This window comes from Stegostoma tigrinum, chromosome 24 (genome assembly GCF_030684315.1).
Source record: "Stegostoma tigrinum isolate sSteTig4 chromosome 24, sSteTig4.hap1, whole genome shotgun sequence".
NCBI classification, from domain to species: domain Eukaryota; kingdom Metazoa; phylum Chordata; class Chondrichthyes; order Orectolobiformes; family Stegostomatidae; genus Stegostoma; species Stegostoma tigrinum.
The window spans coordinates 44792567-44816922 of NC_081377.1; the positions used below are offsets into that span (position 1 = coordinate 44792567).

At 43.7% G+C, this 24356-nt stretch overlaps 1 protein-coding gene across 1 annotated transcript in view; it reads left to right on the top strand.

Annotated features, from left to right (window-relative positions):
* myom3 (myomesin 3) overlaps positions 1–24356 on the top strand; it is a 120671-nt gene that overhangs the window by 42761 nt on the left and 53554 nt on the right. Inside the window, exons 13-18 of the mRNA XM_059654409.1 lie at positions 3762–3799; positions 4599–4782; positions 11345–11519; positions 13704–13825; positions 21608–21795; positions 22702–22828. Coding sequence (XP_059510392.1) covers positions 3762–3799; positions 4599–4782; positions 11345–11519; positions 13704–13825; positions 21608–21795; positions 22702–22828 — 834 coding nt within the window. The remainder of the gene's footprint in view (positions 1–3761; positions 3800–4598; positions 4783–11344; positions 11520–13703; positions 13826–21607; positions 21796–22701; positions 22829–24356) is intronic.

Below are 24356 nucleotides of genomic sequence, written 5' to 3' on the forward strand. Positions count from 1 at the left end.
GAAAGTACAAAGTGCCCATTCAATTCCTTGAGCATTTCTTTGTTCCCCATTATTACTTCTCCATCCTCAATTTCCAATGGTTCAATGTCCACTCTTACAATCTTCTTTAACATCATTAGCTAGCTTACTCTTATATTTCATCCTCTTCCTGCTTTTTGCTTTTTTAGTTATCTTCTGCTGGTTTTTAAAAGTTTCCCAATCGTCTGGCTTCCCACTGAGCTTCACCAAACTGAAGGCTTTTTCTTTCACCTTTATGATGTCCCTGACTTCTCCTGTCAGCTATTGTTGCCCTTCTGCTGTACCTCCTGAATGACCCTCAGAAAATCCTGCTCCACCAACCTCCCTGCTCGGCTCCCTTCCAATCAACTCTGGCCAGCTTCTCCCTCATGTCTTTGTAGTTCCCTTTACTCAATTGTAATACCATTACACGTGAGTCCAGCTTCTCCCTCTCAAACTGCAGGGTAGATTCTATCATATTATGGTCACTGCTCCCAAGGAGTTCCTTCACCTTAAGCTCCCTAACTAAGTCTGCCTAATTACACATTACCAAATCCAGAACTGACTACCCCCTAGACGGCTTCAAAAAGCCACCTGGCAGATATTCCACGAATTCCCTTTTCTTGCGATCTGCTACCAACCTGATTTACCCAGTCCACCTGCATATTGAAGTTCCCATGATAATTGTAATTGTGCTTTTCTTACACAACCTTTTCTTTCTCATGACTTATTTTCTCCCCATGCCCTGATTACTGCTTTGACGCCTGCACACAACTCCTATCAGGGTCTTTCCTCCTTTGCAGTTCCTCAACTCTACCCACACAGATTCCATGCTTTCCAACTCTACATCACTTTGTGTTATCGGTTTAATTTCATTTCTTATGAGCAAAGCAACCCTGCCCCCTTTGACCTTCTGCTTGTCCTCTCCATAGGACAAACATCCTATCTAAGTATCCTTAGATCCCAGCCCTGATCCCTTTGCAGCCATGTCTCTGTGATACCCAAAACATCGTACCTGCCAATTTCAGTCTGTGCTACAAGCTTATTTACCTTGTTTTGTGTACTGCGTGAATGTAATTACAACAACCTCAGTCCTGCATTGACTGCCTCCCTTCTCCTAGTTGTTCCCTTATCTGCTGTTCTGGAAGTTAGACTCCTGACCCTTTCCGTATTCTCTATCCTATTATTTGTTCTGGAAACATTGATAATCTTTGGTGAGCACTCCCTCCCCCTTTAGCATTTTTCATAATTTTCCTTGCAACTGAACCCACCCCTTCTATTTAGTTTAAAGCCCTATCCACAGCCCTAGTTGTGCAATATACCAGGACACTGCTCCCACTGTGATTCAGAGGGAGACCATCCCATTGGAACAGTTCCCTCCCTCATCAATGCTGGGGCCAATGTTTCAGAGATAATGGGAACTGTAGATGCTGGAGGATCCGAGATAACAACAGGTGGAACTGGATGAATGCAATGAGCCAAGCAGCATCTTAGGAGCACAAAAGATCTCTGCTTGGCCTGCTGTGTTCATCCAGCTCCACACTTTGTTTTCTGGGGCCAATGTTTAATGTTTCTCCCACACCAGTCTTTCAGCCTCACATTTACCTCTTTAATCTTGTTGGTTCTGTGCCACTTTGTTCATGGCTCAGGTAGTAACCTGGAGATTATTACCTTTTTGGTCCTGCTTTTTAATTTAGCCCCTAGCCACTCATATTCCCTCAGCAGAACTCCTCTCCTCTTTCTACCGATATTGTTTGTACCTACGTGGGTCATGATGTCTGGAACTTTCCTCTCCCATTCCATGTTCCTGTCAGCCCAGATGAGATATCTTGAACCTGGGCATCAGGCAGGCAACACAGCCTTTGGGAATCTCAATCCTGGCCACAGAGAACAATGTCCGTTCCCCTGACTATCCTATCCCTGATAACATACATTTCACTTTCCACCACCACCACACCCCCACCCCCAAACATGTTGAATAACTCCTGTACCATGGAGTTGGGGTCAGTTTGAACCATAGAATCCCTACAGTGTGGAACCAGGCCCTTTGGCCCAACAAGTCCACACTGAAGTTCTGAGCTTCCCATCCATACTCATCCCCTATAACCTGCCTAATCTACACATCCCTATGGGCAATTTAGCCTGACCAATTCACCAGGAAACTGGAGTAACCCCATGTAGACATGGGGAGAATGTACAAACTCCACACAGATAGTCGCCCAAGGCTGGAATCGAACCCGGGTCCCTGGCACTGTGAGGCAGCAGTGCTAACTGCTGAGCCACCATGCTGCCCCCCTGTACAGCACCCACTCTCACTCACACAGGGAGCAAGAATCTCAAACCTGTTCCACAAGCTCAAGGGATGAGAATCCTTCAGCACTATCTCCTGGATGCCTCTACGTGCCTCGTGTGTCGTCATGCCCTCCTGTCCCTGACCACTGACCGAATGTGAGGTAGTTAATCTAAAGTGTATGTCTGCCTCCTGAAACACAGCGTCCAGACAGCTCTCCTCCTCCCTGATGTGTTGAGTACTTACCAGATTAACAAGAGCTACAGAACTGAGAAACAAAATAATTTATTTCCATAAACAACTTCAAATCCTTGCAGTATACAATAATACAACATGAGAGGCCTTTCAGCCCATTGTACCTGTGGTATCTCTGCTGCCCTGTTGTACCCCACAGTGTTGCTCAATCGTCTTCTCCCTCAGATATTTCGCCCATTCTGATTTGAAAATTACTGTTGAATTTGTTTTCTTTCTAATAAAGGTAATCTTCATACAACCTCCCAGATTAAAGGTTTTGATGGAGCGGAAGGACATGCTATGTGTCTCTGATCCTTTCACTGAGATGATGATTTCCTCCGAGTGTTGAGTGCAAAAACTCTCCCTTTACAAATCATGTCTATTTGTGCCTAGTGGGAAAGGAAACCCATCTCAAGGTATTAATCGCATTGCATAGAGGGTGATAACAATCCTCAAAGGAGGGAAGATCAGAATAGATCACAAATCCAGGCATGTCATCACATCAGGTCAAGATTGGCATTTGGAACCTGGGGCCAAGAGGCATGAATAGAAGTAGGGACTACAGCAGGTAGATAAAAGGCAGTAAACGATGGAATTAATAAGGGCCAGGAATAACTGTCTCCAATTCCAACTCAGGCCCTTGAAAGGAAGAGGACCCTGTCAGAGCTACTAAGAGCCTCAGCTCCAGCAGCACCACTGAGAATGCTGGCCAGTTCAGGAACTGCAGCAGTTCTGGACCAGTAGCATTTGGAAAGACACTGATAATAAATCAAATTGGGTCATTCTGATAGGCTCTGGTGCGATGTGAAGTCAATCATGAATACGGGGGCAATCTTTCAGGCCCATGGTGAATTTGTGGGTTTGGGGGCCATCAATGAATGACAAGATATTCGATCAAGAGTGCCTCCACATTCCCCAAGCTCAGAAGGAAGATGCCAGGCACAATTTCTACCTTGTATAGTGCCCACTCACTCCTGTCAAAGTGCCAGGGGTGCTCGAGGAGATCCCTAAGTGGTTCTTAATCAATCTCAATGGCCGCTGGCAGGGTGGCCATTCTTCAATTTGAGTGCCACCAATAAAGGTGCCACTTTATGTGATTATACACGCAGACTTCTGAGCATGCTCTCTGGGGCCCTGTAAAGCATCAGCCGTTGACAATATTCTTTGGATTTTTGAGCCATCAAAGGCCAGAGTGTAAGTGTCCTTAAAGAATTAATAGAGTAAACTTTATCTGTTCTAGGAGATGTCCGTATCCCACACCCTCCGACTGATCTTCAGGTGAGGGAAATTGGACAAACCTATGCTGCCCTCTGCTGGAAGGAACCTTGTCCCCGAGGCAGGGAACCTCTGATGTACTACATGGAAAAGGTGAAGTGGGAATGTGTGCAGTGTCAGTGAGGCGGAAAGGAGTTGTGGTGGACTGAAAAAAATGTTAGCACCATTTGTATACATGTCATTTATTAGTTATACTTGTCGTATCTTTTTATGGTGACGTTCTCAAGATTGTGCATTCAGACATATTTGGCATGGATGGAGGATCCATTTCCAATTGACATTCCAGAATATACTCTGATGTTGTTTTCTGGGACCAAATGTATCCAGCTTCAAGTCTGACACATTTCCAACAAACCTACAGCAGAAATGTTTCAGACACTTTGATGCCATTTGGCTTAGAATGTTTTCTTTTCCCATGTAAGCGTCAGAAATTACAATAAGGAAACAAACTTTGAGAAGATTGATAAGTCTCCAAATTGAATTAAATTTATGTTGCTTCCATCTGAACCAACTTCCTATGATTTGAATTTTTGATTTCAGTCAATCCAATTCTTTCAAGATAAATAGAAAGAAAAGAATTTGCAACTTTTGATCATTAGATCATGGGTTTGCAAGCAACAGGAATGCCTCAGGCGTGGGCCGATGGTTACTTGGAAACGTTAATTATTGCTATTGACAACAAAGTTTACTAATGCCACTCTACAGCAGTGACCTTCAAATAAAGTCATAAATCCTTCATTTACAACGATGAATTATCGTCAAATACCAGTGTTTAACCAGTATTTTTATTTTCTTTGTCCAGTCAGTCCCTGGAAGCAGCAGTTGGCAGAGAATAAACTGTGAAATTCCAGTGAGTTGCCCAAGGTTTGCTGTCACTGACTTGGTCAAAGGCAAGTTGTATTGTTTCAGAGTCCGAGCTGTCAATAAGTATGGGATCAGTGAGCCATCGCAGCCTACTGAAGGCATTTCACTTGGAAAAACCCCAGGTAAAATCGCCCACCTGTACCAAGATGATTGGTTACTCAATCCAATTCAGATGCATACAAACCTAATCCAAATGAAGTGCAGAGATTAAAGTTTAACATACAAGAAATAGAAAATGCTGGAAAATTCAGGAGAGCTATGGAGAGAGAAATGGAGCTAACATTTCAAATCTGGTACAAGTCTTCTTCAGAATGACTCCATGAATCTGTCCTGAACAAGAGTAATATTGGACTCAAAACATTAATTCTGCTTCTCTCTATGCACAAGCTGTCAGGCTTGCTGACCTTCTCTAGCATTTTCTGCTGTTATTTTTGATACATGAGTGCCTTGCTAGGCTATTCAGGGGTCATTTAAGGGAATAGTTAACCCATTCTGTGGGTGTGGAGTCAGACTGGGCAACGGCAGCAGATTTGCTTCCCTAAAGGACTTTAGTAACCAGGTGAATTCTGTGTAGGTCAAAGGTGTTTTGTGTACATTTCTCCTTTGCCATTGATAAAGGATTATGGAGATTGCTAAACATTGTTGCATTCCTCCCTACGCCCACTACCGACCTCCAACCAATTTCTGACCAATCACACTGAGCCTGTATGGTCTGAGGTTAATCATCTGACTAAGGTTGACAGTTAACAGATCCTATTGTGTTGTCATTCCAGTCATAGTCCAACCAATTAGGACGCTGTTGTCATGCTCTATAAATTGGGATGCTCCTTTGAAGTTTGGTTTCTCATGAGTTAGTCCTCATTGGTATCTCTATTTGTCCAAGTTTAAAGTATGTTTAACACTTTTGTAGTTTTTAAGAAATAAAGGAAAAATTATCTCTATTTGTAATCAGTGACTTCACACGTTAAATATTTTCGGTCGCCACAGTTTCCTCCGTACTCCATGAGAATATAATCCCATTGTCAGATGCAATTTAGGATCCTGCCATGTGCGGCTAATTAAGGCCCACCTCAAGAAGTTTGAAAAAGGGTGGGTGGTGAGTGTGAAACTAGAGGATTGATCCTATAATTTCTGCAAATAGCCCAATCAGTTTCAAATTCCGGAATCTCTTTTGCGCTTTAAGTGACAGGATGTTTACATGACACCTTCAGTGCTTCAGAGAAGCCAGGGGAATAAACATTAGCCATTGAGAGCAAGTTTACTATTCAGGACAGACAGGGGCACAGTAAAGGGAGGGGAAAATATTTCTGGTTTAAAAGTGGTTTCAGACATCGGAGGAACTGCAGATGCTGGAGAATCTGAGCTAACAAGGTGTATCCTGTTGGAGAGTCTAAGCCCGAAACATCAGCCTTCCTACTCCTCTGATGCTGCTTGGCCTGCTGTATTCATCCAGCTCGACACTTTGTTATCTCTCGTTTAAAGAGCATTGATTTCAAAACGTGAGGCCTGGAGGCTAAGGCAGATGAGCTAAGACCATGGCTTGGCTCTGGGGACGGGGTTATTACAGCCATAACAGAAACAAGGCTGAGAGAAAAGCAGGACTGGCAGCTCAATGTTCCAGCATATGGAAGGTACAGGTGTAACAGAAGTACAAGTAAGCGAGGAAGGGGAGTTGCCCTTTCAGTAAGGGAGGACGTAACATCAATGCTTCAGAGGATATTCTTAAAGGGTCATCAAATGAGGCCATATGGTTATAACTTAGAAACAACAAGGGAATGGTCACCCTGTTGGGACTGTATTATTGACCCACAAATAACCAGCAGGTACAAGAGAAGCAGATGTGTTGAGATATTGCCGATACCTGTAGGAGTAATAGAGTGGTGTTGGTTGGAGATTTTAATTTCCCCTGTCTTGACTGGGCCACCCAGAGTGTAAAAGGCCCGGATGGGGTGGAATTTGTCAAATGTGTCCAAGGAAGTTTCCTAAATCAATATGTAGAGGGCCTTACTTGGGAGGGTGCAACACTGGACCTCCCCTTAGTAAATGAGGTTGGGCAACTGACTGAAGTGTCAGTCGGAGAACACTTTGGGTCCAGTGACCATAACTCTCTTGGTTTTGACACAGTTATGAAAAAAGATAGGACAGAACCACAGGGTGAGGTGCTAAACTGGATCCGGGCCAATTGTGGGGACATTAGGCAAGATCCAGCAGAGGTCAACTGGGTGAGTCTGTTTGAAGGAAAAGGAATGACTGGAAAATAGGAGGCTTTTAAAAGTGAGATATCAAGAGTCCAGGGACAGAACGTCCCTGTTAGGGTGAAGGGAAAAGCTGGTAGATTTAAGGATCCCTGGCCAATGAAGGGTGGTGAAGCTCTGGTCAGGAAAAAGAAGAAGGAATACATTGGGTTTAAACTATCGGGCTCAATGAATCCCAAGATGACTATGAAAAGCATAGGAGCACACTTAAGAGGGAAATCAGAAGAACAAAAAGAGGGTATGGGTTGGATATGGCAGATAAATTTACAGATAATCCCAAGAGGTTCTGTAGGGTTACTGAAAGTAAAATGGTTTTTAGGGAGAGAATAGTTCCCCGTAAAGATCAGCATGACGATCTTTGTGTAGAGCCACAGGAGAATTTTAATGAATATTCCTCCTCAGTTTTGACTCTTGAGAGAATCATGGATGCTATGGGAACAAGGAAAACAAGTGAAGATGTTTTGGACCACATACATATTACCAGAGAGGAGGTGTTTACAGCCTTAAAACATATTATGGTGGATAAATCCCCTGGGTGTGATCAAGTCCATTCTCTGATGATGTGGGAGGCTATGGAAGAAATTGCAGAGGCCCTTGCAGAGATTTTTGCTTCATCTTTGGCCACTAGTGAAGTCCCGGAAGACTGGAGAGTGGTTAATGTTGTTCCATTGTGTAAGAAAGGGAGCAAAGTCAAGCCAGGGAACTACAGGCCAGTGAGCCTGATGTCAGCAATAGGCAATTTATTGGAAAGGATACTGAGGGACAGGATCAACCAACATTTGGATAGTCGATATCTGATTAGGGATAGTCAGCATGGATTTGTGCGCAGGGAGTCATGTATGACAAATCTTTTAGCGGTTTTCCAAAACGTAACCAGGAGAATGTATATGGGTAGGGCAGTGGATATTGTCTATATAGACTTTAGTATGGCCTCTGACAAGGTCCCACATGGCAGGCTAGTCATGGAAGTTAGGTCAGGTGGTATCCAGGGAGAGCTAACAAGTTGACTCGATGGTAGGATGCAGAGGGTGATAGTTGGAGGTTGATTCTCAAACTGGAGGCCTGTGACTAGTGGTGTGTCACAAGGGTTGGTGCTGGGACCTTGGTTATTTGTTATTTACATAAATAATCTGGATGTGAATGTGCAAGGCATGATTAGTAAGTTTGCATATGTTGCAAATTTAGGAGGTATTGTTGACAGCAAAAATGATCAAAAAATCACAGAGGAATCTTGATCAGATGGGGAAGTGGGCTGAGGATTGGCAAATGTATTTCAGTACAGATAAGTGTGAGGTGTTGCACTTTGGAAAGTCAAACCAAGTTGGGACTTATACAGTAAATGGGAAGGTTGGGGGAAGGCCGACTATACCAAGATTCGGCAGGATCTGAGGAATGTAGATTGGGAGAAACTGTTTGAAGGTAAATCCACATTTGATATGTGGGAGGCTTTTAAGGAGAGGTTGAATAGTGTGCAGGAGAGACATGTTCCTGTGAAAATGAGGATAGAAAAGGCAAGATTAGGGAACCATGGATGACAGGTGAAATTGTGAGACTAGCCAAGAGAAAAAAGGAAGCATACATGAGGTCTAGGCAACTGAAGACAGACGAAGCTTTGCAAGAATATCGGGAATGTAGAGTGAATCTGAAACGAGGGATTAAGAGGGCGAAGAGAGGACATGAGATATTGCTGGCAAACATGGTTAAGGAAAATCCCAAAGCCTTTTATTCAAATATAAAGAGCAAGAGGGTAACTAGAGAAAAGATTGGCCCACTTAAGGACAAAGAAGGAAAGTTATGCGCTGATTTAGAGAAAATGGGTGACATTCTTAACGAATACTTTGCATCAGTATTCACCAAGGAGAGGGACATGACAGATGTTGACGTTAGGGATAGATGTTTGCTTACTCTCGGTCAAGTTGACATAAGGAAGGAGGAAGTGTTAGGTATCCTAAAAGACATTAAGGTGGACAAGTCCCCAGGTCCGGATGGGATCGATCCCAGGTTACTGAGGGAAGTGAGAGAGGAAATAGCCAGGGCCTTAACAGATATCTTTGCAGCATCCTTAGACACGGGTGAGATGCCAGAGGACTGGAGACTTGTTAATGTTGCCCCCTTGTTTAAGAAGGGCAGCGAGGATAATCCAGATAATTATGAACCGGTGAGCCTGACGTCAGTGGTAGGGAAGCTACTGGAGAAGATACTGAGGGATAGGGTCTATTCCGATTTGGAAGAAAATTGGCTTATCAGTGATAGGCAACATGGTTTTGTGCAGGGAAGGTCATGTCTTACTAACTTAATAGAATTCTTTGAGGACGTGACAAAGTTGATTGATGAGAGAAAGGCTGTAGATGTCATATACATGGACTTCAGTAAGGCATTTGATAAGGTTCCCCATGGCACGCTGAGGGAGAAAGTGAAGTCACATGGGGTCCAGGGTGTGCTAGCTAGATGGATAAAAAACTGGCTGGGCAACAGGAGACAGAGGGTAGTAGTAGGAGGGAGTTTCTCAAATTGGAGACCTGTGACCAGTGGTGTTCCACAGGGATCTGTGCTGGGACCACCATTGTTTGTGATATATGTAAATGATTTGGAGGAAGGTGTAGGTGGTTTGATCAGCAAATTTGCTGATGACACTAAGATTGGTGGAGTAGCTGATAGTGAAGGGGACTGTCAGAGATTACAGCAGAATATGGATAGACTGGAGAGTTGGGCAGATAAATGGCAGATGGAGTTCAATCCAGGCAAATGCGAGGTGATGCATTTTGGAAGATCAAATTCAAGGGCGAACTATACAGTAAATCGAAAAGTCCTAGGGAAAATTGATGAACAGAGAGATCTGGGTGTTCGGGTCCATTGTTCCCTGAAGGTGACAACGCAGGTCGATAGGGTGGTCAAGAAGGCATATGGCATGCTTTCCTTCATTGGGTGGGCTATTGAGTACAAGAGTTGGCAGGTCATGTTGCACTTGTATAGGACTTTGGTTCAGCCACATTTGGAGTACTGTGTGCAGTTCTGGTCGCCACATTACCAAAAGAATGTGGATGCTTTGGAGAGGGTACAGAGGAGGTTCACCAGGATGTTGCCTGGTATGGAGGGTGCTAGCTATGAAGAGAGGTTGAGGAGATTAGGATTATTTTCATTAGAAAGACAGAGATTGAGGGGGGACCTGATTGAGGTCTACAAAATCATGAGGGGTATAGACAAGGTGGATAGCGAGAAGCTTTTTCCCAGAGTGGGGGACTCAATTACAAGGGGTCATGAGTTCAAAGTGAGAGGAGGAAAGCTTAAGGGAGATATGCGTGGAAAGTTCTTTACACAGAGGGTGGTGGGTGCCTGGAACGCGCTGCCTGCGGAGGTGGTAGACGCAGACACGTTAGCGTCTTTTAAGATATATTTGGACAGGTACATGGATGGGCAGGGAGCAAATGGACACAGGCCGTTAGAAAATAGATGCCAAGTTAGACAGAGGATCTTGATCGGCGCAGGCTTGAAGGGCCGAAGGGCCTGTTCCTGTGCTGTAGGTTTCTTTGTTCTTTGTTCTTTGTTCTTTGTTCTCTTTGTCCAGAGGAGTTTTGTGGAACAGAATGATATGGAGTACAAGTATATAGTTCATTGAAAGCAGCATCACAGGTGGACAGGGTGTTGAAGAAGGCATTTGGCATGCTGGCCTTCATCAGCTGAGGCATTGAGTATGGGAGTTGTGATGTTCTGTTACATCTATGTCAGTAGTTGGTGAGGCCGCACTTGGGAGTATTATGTCCGGTTTTGATCATCCTGTTATAGGAAAGACATAGTTAAACTGGAAATTGTGCAAAGATTTACAAGGATGTTGCCAGGGCCAGTAAGGCCTGAGTTTTAGAGAGGGGTTGGCCAAGATAGGACTTTATTCCTTGTCATGTAGGAGAATGAGGGGTGACCTTACTGAGGTGTATAAAATCATGATGGATATAGACAGGATGAATGCATATAGTCTTTCTCCCAGGAATGGGGAATTGAAAACTAGAGGGCATAGGTTTAAGGTGAGAGGGGGTTGGATTTAAGAAGGACCTGAGGGGCAACTTCTTCACGCAGAAAGTGGTGCGTATATAGAATCGTCTGCCAGAGAAAGTGGTTGAGGCAGATACAATAGCAATGTTTAAAAAACATTTGGATAGGTACATGGATATGAAAGGTTTAGAGGGATATGGACAAATTGGAACTAGCTGAGCGGAGCACCATGGTCAGCATGGACCAGTTTGGGCCGAAGGGCCTGTTTCCATGCTGTATTAGCCTATGACTCTATGACTTGTGGCAATGAAGTGAGAGAATAATAAAACTCACAAACAAGTCCCTGTGTTACTAGGGACCATACGTTAAAGTTTGCACAAATCAATATCAAATTGGGTAGGTAGCCATGGTTACTAAAGTGAATTATCCTTCTATTACCCAGCTGCCCTTTCTCCACCACATGATGTAATTGCCATCAGGAACACAAGGACGTCTGTGATGGTTCAATGGAAAGGACCTGAAGATGAAACAGACCTCCAAGGGTTTTATGTTTATGCTTGTGAGGTTGGGACAAACAACTGGGAGACCTGCAACAATAAACCTGTCAATTCAAAAAGGTGAGAACATTCACCCCAGGATGAAAAATCAGTGAGATAGAAATATGTAAGACAGTTGAATGTAGCTGAAAATGATTGCTTAGGCTGCCCTATAATCAGCAGCATATGCAAGCATATATTTCATGTGTTCTCAAATCTCTGCATATTTCTCTTAATAGCGAAACATAAAAAGAATTTTATGTTTACCTTTCATGATCTTCAGATTATTCCAACATGCTTCATATCTAATACAATATCTTGATTTGAATAATCATTAGTCAAAGCCACTTCAGGGACTTTTCTTATTCACTCATGAGATGGGGCGTCGCTGGCTGGGCCCAGTATTAATTGTCCGTCACTTGTTGCCCTGGTGAAGGTGATGGCAGTGAGATGTATACAAAATACAAACTGAAGGGACTGCGGACGCTGTAAATCAGGAACAAAAAACAGAATTTGCTGGAAAACCTCCGCAGTTCTGAGGAAGGGTCACCGGACCCAAAACCTTAACTCTGATTTTTCTTCACAGATGCTGCCGGACCTGCTGAGCTTTTCCAGTAACTTCTGATTTTGTTCATGGTGGTGAGCTGCCTTCTCGAACCCCTGTGGCCCACGTGCTACAGGTAGACTCGAAATGCCCTTCAGGAAGGTCTTTGTGGGTTTTGACCCAGTGACGCTGAAGGAACACCAATATATTTCCAAGTGAGTATGGTAAGACGCTTGGAGGGGAACTTGTAGGTGGTGCTATTCCCACATTCCTGCTGCCCTTGTCCTTCTGGATGGAAGTGGTTGCAGGTTTAGAAGGTGGTGGTAAGGACTTTGGCAAGTTTCTACATTGTATCTTGTAGATAGTATGCACCAATATTACAAAATTCCTGGGTGGGCTCAAATCACCAACTTTTCCATTAAGAGTTAAATGTGCAAACTGGTTGCACCGCAGAGACTGAGGAACATCATCCCTCACTGTGTCTTAATTTCCCCATACCATTGAGTTGAAAGCACACTTGATGCACAAAAGTAAGAAAAATGTAGAAACAAGCATTTCCAATTATCCCATTCTGTTCCTGGTTTGGGCTCAGTCAACTAATCTCATCTGGAACTGCAATTCAAACTCCCCAATGTACAGGAAGAGAATGATCTGTATCAGGGTCAATGTGCAAAGTCCAAAGTGATATTTCAGCCACGTTGTATTCCTGACCAAACTCTGATCATCACTGAGTGAATTCAAAATTGAGGGATACACCCTTGGATGGAGTATTATAAAGCAGTGAAAGTAAGGGGAGATTAATTTTGTTGTTGTTGGGTTGAGAGCATTACTGACCAGGGCATTGACCAGACCCATCTCCAAATGCCTGGAAGGCAGTTAAGAGCCAATTGTACTGCTGTGGATCACAATTAGCTCAGACTGAGTGAAGATGCCAATCAACCTTCTCTTAGTAAATGAGGTGGTTTTTCACAACAATTCATAATTGGTTGATTCATCATTGTTAAGCAAGCTTATTATTCAAGATTTTTTTGATGTTAAATTTTTGCGTAGTGATAGCTCAATGGTATTATCACTAGATTCTTACTCAAGAGACTCAGGCAATGTTCTTGGGACCCAGGTTTCAAATATGAAATTAAGAATATAAAAATGACCATGAAACCATTGTCAATCGTTGAGGGATAAAGGGAAATCTGGTTCATTTTAGGGAAAGAAACTACTGTCCTTATCTGGTCTGGTTAACATGTGACTCCAGGCCTACAGCAATGTGGTTGACACCTAACTACCCTTTAGGCAATTAAGGAAGGGCAAAAAATGTTGGCCTAGTCTGTGACACCCATATCCCATGAATGAATACAGAAGAAAAAAAAAATTAGCTGTCACGGTGGAATTCAAATCAATGTCTTTAAAACAGTTCTGAGGTTGGCTCGAAATGCTATTTCTGATTTCTTTCCACAGATGCTGCCAGACCTACTGAGCTTTCCAGCAATTTCTGTTTATTTCCCCAAACCATTTCCTTGGGTTCTGGATGACTAGTCCACTGATCTTATCACCACATCATCACCTTCCCCCTAAGGAGAATGAGAGGGGCAAAGAAACATGGGAACTGTTTGAGTCCATTGCTGTAGAATGCTTTGCTTTAACAGCAGAGACATGATGGTAGCTGCATAGGACAGAATTGATCTGCAGAGAATCATTGCAACTTGTCTGTTTCCATTCACCAGTTTTCCAGTCCATGGCCTCACTCCTGGAAAGAAATATGTATTTCGAGTGAAATCTGTCAGTCCAGCAGGGCTCAGTGACTATTCTGTTGAATCTACGCCCATTGCAGTGAACAATCCCATCTGTGAGTATTGTGCTGAAGGTTCAGGCCACACTACCACTGTTGTTATTATTATTATTATTATTATTATTATTATTATTATTATTTGGAAGCTTGGGTTTTAACATACACAGAACCATGAATAAATTTAACTTTTATTTTTGTTTCTATATTTTATTCTATATACTAGGAAGGGAATGCATAGTTTTAAAAGAACAAAGAACAATACAGACCTTTGGTCCTCCAAGACTCTGCCTTTCTAAACTGAAAATGTTTTTCTTCTCATTGATCCAAATCCCTCTATTTCCCACCTATTCATGTAACTGTCAAGCTGCCTCTTAAACCTTCCAATGTATCTGCCTCCATCAGCTCTTCGGGCAGTGCATTCCAGGCACTTATCACCCTTTATGTTAAAAAAAAACCTCAAATCTCTCTGAAACCTTCCTCCTTATTACCTTAAACATATGTCCCCTAATAAGTGATATTTCTACCCTTGCAAAAAGTCTCAGGCTATCCATTCTATGCATGCCTCTCATAATTTTGTAAACTTCTATCAGGTTGCTCGACAGCCTCTGATGTTAATGGGAAAAGAAATCAAGTTTATCTAATCTCTCCTCACAGCTAATATCCTCCAAACCATGCAATATCCTAGTAATGAACAGAAGTTGATGGAAAAGCTCAACAGGTCTGGCAGCCTCTGTGGAGAGAAATCAGAGTTAATATTTTGGGTCGAGTGTCTCTTCTTCAGACCCAAACCTCGAGCTGAAATGTTAACTCTGATTTCACTCCCTGAACGCTACCAGACCTGCCTAGCCTTTCTAGCAATTTCTGTTTTTGTCTCTGATTTAGAGGTTCTGCGGTTCTTTCAGTTTTTACTTAATACTCCGGTAAACTGTTTCTCTCCAGAGCCTCCACATTCAGAACTGTGCACAATATTCCAAATGCGCTTGAACTAATTTCTGCACAGCTGCAACATGACTTGCCGATTTTTGTAAGGCAAGCATGCCACACGCCTCCTTTACCCCCTTATCCACTTGTGTGGTCACTTTCAGCGAACTGTGGACCTGTATGCCTCTGTTGATGTTGATGCTACTAAAGGTTCTGCCACTTACTGTATTGGACCTGCACTGGACCTTCCAAAATGTATCACCTTGCAGTTGTCCATATTAAGCTCCATCTGTCATTTCTCTGCCCAAGTCTCCATCCTAAATATATCCTGCTGTATCCACTGGCAATCAGCTTCACTATCCACAATCTTTGGGCTCCCCCAATCTTTGTGTCATCCACAAACTTACTAATCAGGTCACCTAAATTCTCCTCCAAATCATTCATACATATTGCAAACAGCAGGGGTCCCAGCACTGATCCCTGCAGCAAAATTTTAGTCACAAATCTCCAGTCAGCAAAACACCCTTTCACTATTACTCAAGATAATGGGAACTGCAGATGCTGGAGAATTCCAAGATAATAAAATGTGAGGCTGGATGAACACAGCAGGCCAAGCAGCATCTCAGGAGCACAAAAGCTGACGTTTCAGGCCTAGACCCTTCATCAGAGAGGGGGATGGGGAGAGGGAGCTGGAATAAATAGGGAGAGAGGGGGAGGCGGACCGAAGATGGAGAGTAAAGAAGATAGGTGGAGAGAGTATAGGTGGGGAGGTAGGGAGGGGATAGGTCAGTCCAGGGAAGACGGACAGGTCAAGGAGGTGGGATGAGGTTAGTAGGTAGCTGGGGGTGCGGCTTGGTGTGGGAGGAAGGGATGGGTGAGAGGAAGAACCGGTTAGGGAGGCAGAGACAGGTTGGACTGGTTTTGGGATGCAGTGGGTGGGGGGGAAGAACTGGGTCTGGTTGTGTGGTACAGTGGGGGGAGGGGACGAACTAGGCTGGTTTAGGGATGCAGCAGGGGAAGGGGAGATCTTGAAACTGGTGAAGTCCACATTGATACCATATGGCTGCAGGGTTCCCAGGCGGAATATGAGTTGCTGTTCCTGCAACCTTCGGGTGGCATCATTGTGGCAGCGCAGGAGGCCCATGATGGACATGTCATCTAGAGAATGGGAGGGGGAGTGGAAATGGTTTGCGACTGGGAGGTGCAGTTGTTTGTTGCGAACTGAGCGGAGGTGTTCTGCAAAGCGGTCTCCAAGCCTCCGCTTGGTTTCCCCAATGTAGAGGAAGCCGCACCGGGTACAATGGATGCAGTATACCACATTGGCAGATGTGCAGGTGAACCTCCGCTTAATGTGGAATGTCATCTTGGGGCCTGCGATAGGGGTGAGGGAGGAGGTGTGGGGACAGGTGTAGCATTTCCTGCGGTTGCAGGGGAAGGTGCCGGGTGTGGTGGGGTTGGAGGGCAGTGTGGAGCGAACAAGGGAGTCACGGAGAGAGTGGTCTCTCCGGAAAGCAGAGAGGGGTGGGGATGGAAAAATGTCTTGGGTGGTGGGGTTGGATTGTAAATGGCCAAAGTGTCGGAGGATGATGTGTTGTATCCGGAGGTTGGTAGGGTGGTGTGTGAGAACGAGGGGGATCCTCTTAGGGCGGTTGTGGCGGGGGCGGGGTGTGAGGGATATGTTGCGGGAAATACGGGAGACGCGGTCAAGGGCGTTCTCGATCACTGTGGGGGGAAAGTTGCGGTCCTTAAAGAACTTGGACATCTGGGATGTGCGGGAGTGGAATGTCTTATCGTGGGAGCAGATGCGGCGGAGGCGGAGGAATTGGGAATAGGGGATGGAATTTTTGCAGGAGGGTGGGTGGGAGGTGATGTATTCTAGGTAGCTGTGGGAGTCAATGGCTTGAAATGGACATCAGTCTCTAGCTGGTTACCTGAGATGGAGACTGAGAGGTCCAGGAAGGTGAGGGATGTGCTGGAGATGGCATCTCCAGCACATCCCTCACCTTCCTGGACCTCTCAGTCTCCATCTCAGGCAACCAGCTTGTAACTGATGTCCATTTCAAGCCCACCGACTCCCACAGCTACCTAGAATACACCTCCTCCCACCCACCCTCCTGAAAAAATTCCATCCCCTATTCCCAATTCCTCCGCCTCCGCCGCATCTGCTCCCACGATAAGACATTCCACTCCCGCACATCCCAGATGTCCAAGTTCTTCAAGGACCGCAACTTTCCCCCCACAGTGATCGAGAACGCCCTTGACCGCGTCTCCCGTATTTCCCGCAACACATCCCTCACACCCCGCCCCCGCCACAACCGCCCTAAGAGGATCCCCCTCGTTCTCACACACCACCCTACCAACCTCCGGATACAACGCATCATCCTCCGACACTTCCGCCATTTACTATCCGACCCCACCACCCAAGACATTTTTCCATCCCCTCCCCTCTCTGCTTTCCGGAGAGACCACTCTCTCCGTGACTCCCTTGTTCGCTCCACACTGCCCTCCAACCCCACCACACCCGGCACCTTCCCCTGCAACCGCAGGAAATGCGACACCTGTCCCCACACCTCCTCCCTCACCCCTATCGCAGGCCCCAAGATGACATTCCACATTAAGCGGAGGTTCACCTGCACATCTGCCAATGTGGTATACTGCATCCATTGTACCCGGTGCGGCTTCCTCTACATTGGGGAAACCAAGCGGAGGCTTGGAGACCGCTTTGCAGAACACCTCCGCTCAGTTCGCAACAAACAACTGCACCTCCCAGTCGCAAACCATTTCCACTCCCCCTCCCATTCTCTAGATGACATGTCCATCATGGGCCTCCTGCGCTGCCACAATGATGCCACCCGAAGGTTGCAGGAACAGCAACTCATATTCCGCCTGGGAACCTGCAGCCATATGGTATCAATGTGGACTTCACCAGTTTCAAGATCTCCCCTTCCCCTACTGCATCCCTGAACCAGCCTAGTTCGTCCCCTCCCCCCACTGTACCACACAACCAGCCCAGCTCTTCCCCCCCACCCACTGCATCCCAAAACCAGTCCAACCTGTCTCTGCCTCCCTAACCGGTTCTTCCTCTCACCCATCCCTTCCTCCCACACCAAGCCGCACCCCCAGCTACCTACTAACCTCATCCCACCTCCTTGACCTGTCCATCTTCCCTGGACTGACCTATCCCCTCCCTACCTCCCCACCTATACTCTCTCCACCTATCTTCTTTACTCTCATCTTCGGTCCACCTCCCCCTCTCTCCCTATTTATTCCAGCTCCCTCTCCCCATCCCCCTCTCTGATGAAGGGTCTACGCCCGAAACGTCAGCTTTTGTGCTCCTGAGATGCTGCTTGGCCTGCTGTGTTCATCCAGCCTCACATTTTATTATCTCTTTCACTATTACTCTCTGGCTTCTATGACTAAGCCAGTTAGTCCATCTTACTAGCTCACCATGGATCCAATGTGGCTTCACATTCTATTTCAGCCTGTCATAAGGGACTTTGTCAAAGGTCTTGCTAAAGTCCATGTAGACAACATTCACTGTCTTGCTCGCATCAGTCACCTTTGTCACTTCCTCAAAAAAATTCCGTCAAGTTTTTGAGACATGATCCTCCCTGCAGAAAGCCATGTTGCCTATTGCTAATGATCTTTTAAAGGGCAGTTGATTAGAGTTCAGAGACAACACAGTGTGGAGCTGGAGGAGCACAGCAGGGCAGGCAGCATTAGAGGAGCAGGAATGTTGATGTTTCAGGTCGGGACCCTTCTTCAGATTTTCAGAGTTTCAAAAGTTCAGAGAGTGCACAAGCTTCTTTCAGAGAGGAAAATTGTTTATCTGGAGAGAAAAGGCCTGTAAAAGCACTGTGCAGATTAGCATTCTCCACACAGCAGAAAAAAAAGAAGCCCTGACTGATTTAGAAATATGTAGAGTAAAAACTGTTAAAACTGAATGCTTTTGAAGAGGAGCTCAACCTTGGTAAGAAATTATGTAAGCTGAGTTATCAGCTTTTTTTAAGCATCTCAGGGAGAGAAATTAACTAAAGAAATAGCATTGGTGAAAGTAAAAAAAATGCTGAAAGGGATCCAATTGCAGCTGTGTCAACTGAGCAATGAACTTTTAAGTGGAAACAAGGTGATTTTTCACGGAGGTTTGTGTATCTGTAAGATTGCTGCTGAGGATAGAAGTGATGACTATTTATTTATGATGTTTGTATTAAGATCTTTTCAGCTAGTTCTTGTATAGTGAATATAGTTAGTGTTTTTTTCCTTTAGTGTGTAATAAACTTCTATGTTCTTTTGCTAAAAGTACTTTAACTGCCTCTTGCGGCTGACCACCACAAAAACACATTCCAAATATAAAACACAGTCTATCAAGCTAATGTTTAACCTGGGATCTGACTTGCCCAGTATTACCATCAGCTGGGTTCACAACTCTTTCTCGTACCATCTTTTGAAAATAAACATTTTCCAGAGAATAAAGTGTGTTTTTGTCAATTTTAGTTGCTATGGCTTTCAGCTTAGAATTCGAAATACAGAATAGCATTTTACACAGTCAGATACCAAGATATTTTAAACAATTTCCTTTGGAAATCCATGAACAGACTGTATTTCCAAAGAAGAGAGTTTTAAATAAGCCTTGAAAGAAAATCAGTGACTTTGAAATTTTCAGCTTCAGAATTTAGAAATCAAAATAATGTCTTTGATATAATCTGTGAAGCACTTTAAAGAGTAAACCATGGTGTTGAAAAGCATCTGAGCGTTTGTGTGAAGTTTGTGTATTATTAGGAGACGATGAATTGAAATATTTATGCAACTTGATGCTTATTATGTGAAAAAAAATCTATTTACATGTTTTGAGAGAAATAATGATTGTACAACAGAAATGTTGTGCAGTTTCATGTAGGCTTGCCGAGCACTTCTATCTAATGCCTTCATGCTCATTCCTTGGACTGAATCCATAATGTTTGCCCTTGAGATTTGCTGCTAAAGTGCAGTGGATGATTGAACTAATTGACAAGCAAGAAAACAATTCCCCTTTTTACTCTGAAAGAAGTACTGAGGTTTTGTTACGTTCATGACAAAACCTGTTGAGAAAATGAGAAGTATACATTACCATATTTGGGACTGGTCAATCTATCCAGTCTGGACTACACTCATGAGAGAAACAAATGAGTTCAAGAACAGCTGTCTTAATCACCCTGTCTTTCTCAAAGCCCCATTGTTAAAGCAAGCCTTTGGTTTGGTGCCAATATTCCCACCACTGAGTTAGCAAACAATCAGTTTGAACCCTTACAACTTATGTCGCTCTTCGAGCTTAATGGTACATCCCAAGTCAAAATGAGATACAAAGCCACATGAGTAGGGAACTATGGAGGAATTTTGTATGTTGTCATGATTGTCATTGATCCCTTGTGAGTGGAGTTCAAGTTGTTAGCAATAAACAAAAAAATTGTGGAACAAAACAGAAAGTGCTGGAGAAGCTCAGCAGGTCTGGCAGCATCTGTGGAAAGAGAGCAAAGTTATCGTTTTGAGTCCAGCAACTCTTCATCAGAACTGAAAGATGCTTGGAAAAGAGAGTATTTATGCTGACGATAGTCAGTGAGGTGGGGGAAAAGAGGGAGAGTAATAGATCATTTTTAGGGAGAGCGAGAGAGAGAAGAAAGGAGAAGCAGACAAAGGGATTGCTGATAAACTGGGAGAGACAGAGAAGTGTGGAATGGGTGCTGCCAGAAGTATGATTAATTGGAAATGGGTTGGATGTGCTGGGAGTGTGGTGTGTAGCAAACATGAACGAAGGTGTTCACACCCTGAAGTTGTTAAACACAATGTTGCTGATGGAACTAGTCTCCTGCATTCACTGCTCAAACCCTCTACATTGGGGAAATGAAATGCAGACTATGCGACCACATTGCGGAACATCTCCAACCTCCATGTAAAAATGTCCCTGAGTTTCCACTTCTTCATAAAACCATGCACCTATACTAACATTTCTGTCTCAGTCTGGGCCCCAGTGTTCTACCAAGTCTGAATAAAAGCTGGAAAAACAGCATCTAATTTTCTATTTGGGGACTTACAGCCTTCAGAACTCAGAAGTGAGTTTAACAATTTTGGTGCACAGGTCAAAGACTATCGGAGAACATTGTTGAGGATGTATCTACAGTAGTTAGTGCTGTTCTGAAAGCTACACTACAGAATAAATAAAAATTATTTGGACTATGTATAAAACAGCTACAGAATTATTAGGCAACTGGAGAACAAAATATGAAGGTAGATTCAATGTTAATGGGACTTTTCACTGGAAAGACAGCAAAAAGAAATTTTGTGTATTAATGTAGTTCAGAGATATTGAAGAGATGAGGATTATTTGATTTGGTACTGGATCACTAAACTAGCAGAATTCTAAATGCAAACTGTGAGTGATAGTTTCAGGTGAGCCATTAGAAATGAAGACTTTATTGAGAGGCTGGTTGGAGTTTGGCTGAGTACCAAAGGAGGCTGTAGGGACGCATTATTTAGATTGTTGCAACATCAAATTGAATAATATTCCCCTGAAGAGAAACACATAGTCATAGAGGTTTACAGCATGGAAACAGGCGTTTCAGCCCAAATGGCCCATGCCACCCAGTTTTGACAATTAATCTTGTCCCGTTTTCCTGCATTTGGTCCATATCCTCTATACCTACCTCACCCATGTACCTGTCCAAATGCTTCTTAACCACCAAAATTGTACCCACCTCCACCACTATCTCTGGAAGCCCAGTCCAGGCACTCACTATCCTTTGTGTGAAAAAAATTGCCCCCAGACCCTCTTGTATCTCTCCCTTCTCATCATCAGATAGAGTTCCTACAACAGCAGAGAATTCCATTGGATGAATCAATCATCTTTGCTGTGCTTCTGACTAATGTGTTCATTTTCTTGTGAAGTTCTCCCATCAGCTCCTTATGGCCTGACACAGCTGTCCTCTGGGAAGAATGAAATGTTTATCGGTTGGAAGGAACCGAGATTTCCTATTGAAGCAGAGATTTTGGGCTATTTCCTGGATTTCTGTGATGCAGTAGATGCTGCATGGCATGAAGTTAATATTAAACCTATCAAAACAAAAATTTACAAGGTAAGTTAGATATTATGAGACTAAAGGTTTAAACTCAGTGTATTTCATGTCCTTGTTTGCCAAGGCCAGAAGTCACATAGCACCAGGTTATAGTCCAAGAGGTTTATTTGAAATCATAATTTTTCAGAGTGTTGCTCTTTCATCAGGTGAGGTCACTCCAAAAGCTTGTGATTTCAAAAAAACCTGTTGGACTATAACTTGGTGATTTCTGACCTTGTCAATCCCAGTCCAGGCCTGGCACCTCCATATCTTTGTTTTGACAAAATGAGATGAATATATGTGTGATATCTGGACATTTTTGTCTGGTTTCTAACCTTTCCCCAAGACAGTGGCTTCAATGAAACGGATTAGCACAAGTAATATGACGACATTTAATCTAGGAAAATGTATCAACTAGATATACATTTAAAAACTTGAATGCATGTGATTTGTTCATCATCAATAAGTGAAACTGTTCCTTCACCTTCACAAAAGCGTTCTGTTGTATGAGGCAGCGATAACCCATACCGTGAAGTGGTGAAACAGGCATTAATATAGGAGATAAAATTTCTAAAGTCTACTCAGAAATCTGGAGTTGGGGCAAAGTTATGTTCAGACATTTTCCAACTAAGATGGAAAGAATGTTCACGTGGACTTCTATTAAAGAGATCGAGTTGGAAACAATGGGATAATCCTTCCTTGTGTATTATCTGTGAAGGCGAGTGGTAGAGGACTATGCAAAGATGAATTAAAAGCCAACTTCCATTGATTTTTTTTCTTCTTTGTATGTGTCATTAAAAACTGAAGGGTAACAATATCAACTTCAAATAAATAATGACATCAGTTTGAAACATCTTCATTCCAGAATAATTCCTTGAATTTCTACTACAGAATAATGATTAACATTTGTTATGCTCCCCTCTGAAGGTCCAAAACTTAACAGAAGGTTCTTTCTACCAATTCCGTGCCTTTGCAATGAACTGGGCTGGTGTTGGGCAGCCATCTGAAGCAAGTGACCAATTTAAATGTGAAGAGTGGACAATGCCAGAGCCTGGTGAGTTGCTGCCTCTATTTTGAGCTAAATTTCAAATAAATGCAATGCTTAAGCAATAAATATATATCGTCTTATTGGGACGATATATTGGGCCGCCCCAAATTGATGCTGGAAGGCTAGTGATGGGAGATAAGGAAATAGCTGAAGAACTTAATAAGTACTTTGCATCAGTCTTCACAGTGGGAGACATGAGTAATATGCCAACAATTAGGGAGAGCCAGGGGGCAGAGTTGAGTACAGTAGGCATTACAAAAGGGAAAGTGCAAGAAAAGCTGAAGGGTCTAAAAATTGATAAATCTCCTGGTCCCAATGGGCTACATCCTAGAGTTCTGAGGGAGGTGACTGAGGAAATAACGGAGGCTTTGGTCGTGATCTTTCAAAAGTCACTGGAGTCAGGGAAAGTCCCAGATGATTGGAAAATTGCTGTTGTAACCCCCTTGTTTAAGAAAGGATCAAGGCAAAAGATGGAAAATTATAGGCCGATTAGCCTAACCTCGGTAGTTGGTAATATTCTAGAATCCATTGTCAAGGATGAGATTTCTAAATTCCTGGAAGTGCAGGGACAGATTAAAACAAGTCAGCATGGTTTTAGTAAGGGGAAGTCATGCCTGACAAGCCTGTTAGAATTCTTTGAAGAGATAACAAATATGTTAGACCAGGGAAACCCAGTAGATGTTATCTATCTAGACTTCCAAAAGGCCTTTGATACAGTGCCTCACGGGAGGCTGCTGAGTAAGGTGAGGGCCCATGGTGTTTGAGGTGAGCTACTGGCTTGGATTGAGGATTGGCTGTCTGACAGAAGGCAGAGAGTTGGGATAAAAGGCTCTTTTTTAGAATGGCAACCGTTGACGAGTGGTGTCCCGCAGGGTTCAGTGTTGGGGCCACAGCTGTACACCTTATATATTAATGATCTGGATGAAGGGGCTGGGGCATTCTGGCGAAGTTTGTCGATGATACGAAGATAGGTGGACAGGCACGTAGTACTGAAGAGGTGGGGAAGCTGCAGAAAGATTTAGACAGTTTAGGAGAATGGTCCAGGAAATGGCTAATGAAATTCAATGTGAGGTTTTGCACTTTGGAAAAAAGAATACAGGCATGGACTATTTTCTAAACGGTGAGAAAATTCACAAATCAGAAGTGCAAAGGGATCTGGGAATGTTGTCCAGGATTCTCTAAAGGTTAACTTGCAGGTAGAGTCCATAATTAAGAAAGCGAATGTAATGTTGTCTTTTATCTCAAGAGGGTTGGAATATAAAAGCAGCGATGTGCTTCTGAGGCTTTATAAAGCTCTAGTTAGGCCCCATTTATAATACTGTGTCCAATTTTGGGCCCCACACCTCAGGAAGGACATACTAGCCCTGGAGCATGTCCAGCGGAGATTCACACGGATGATCCCTGGAATGGTAAGTTTAACGGCTAAGGATCCTGGGATTGTACTCATTAGAGTTTAGAAGGCTGAGGGGAGATCTAATAGAAACTTACAAGATAATGTATGGTTTAGAAGGGGTGGACGCTAGAAAGTTGTTTC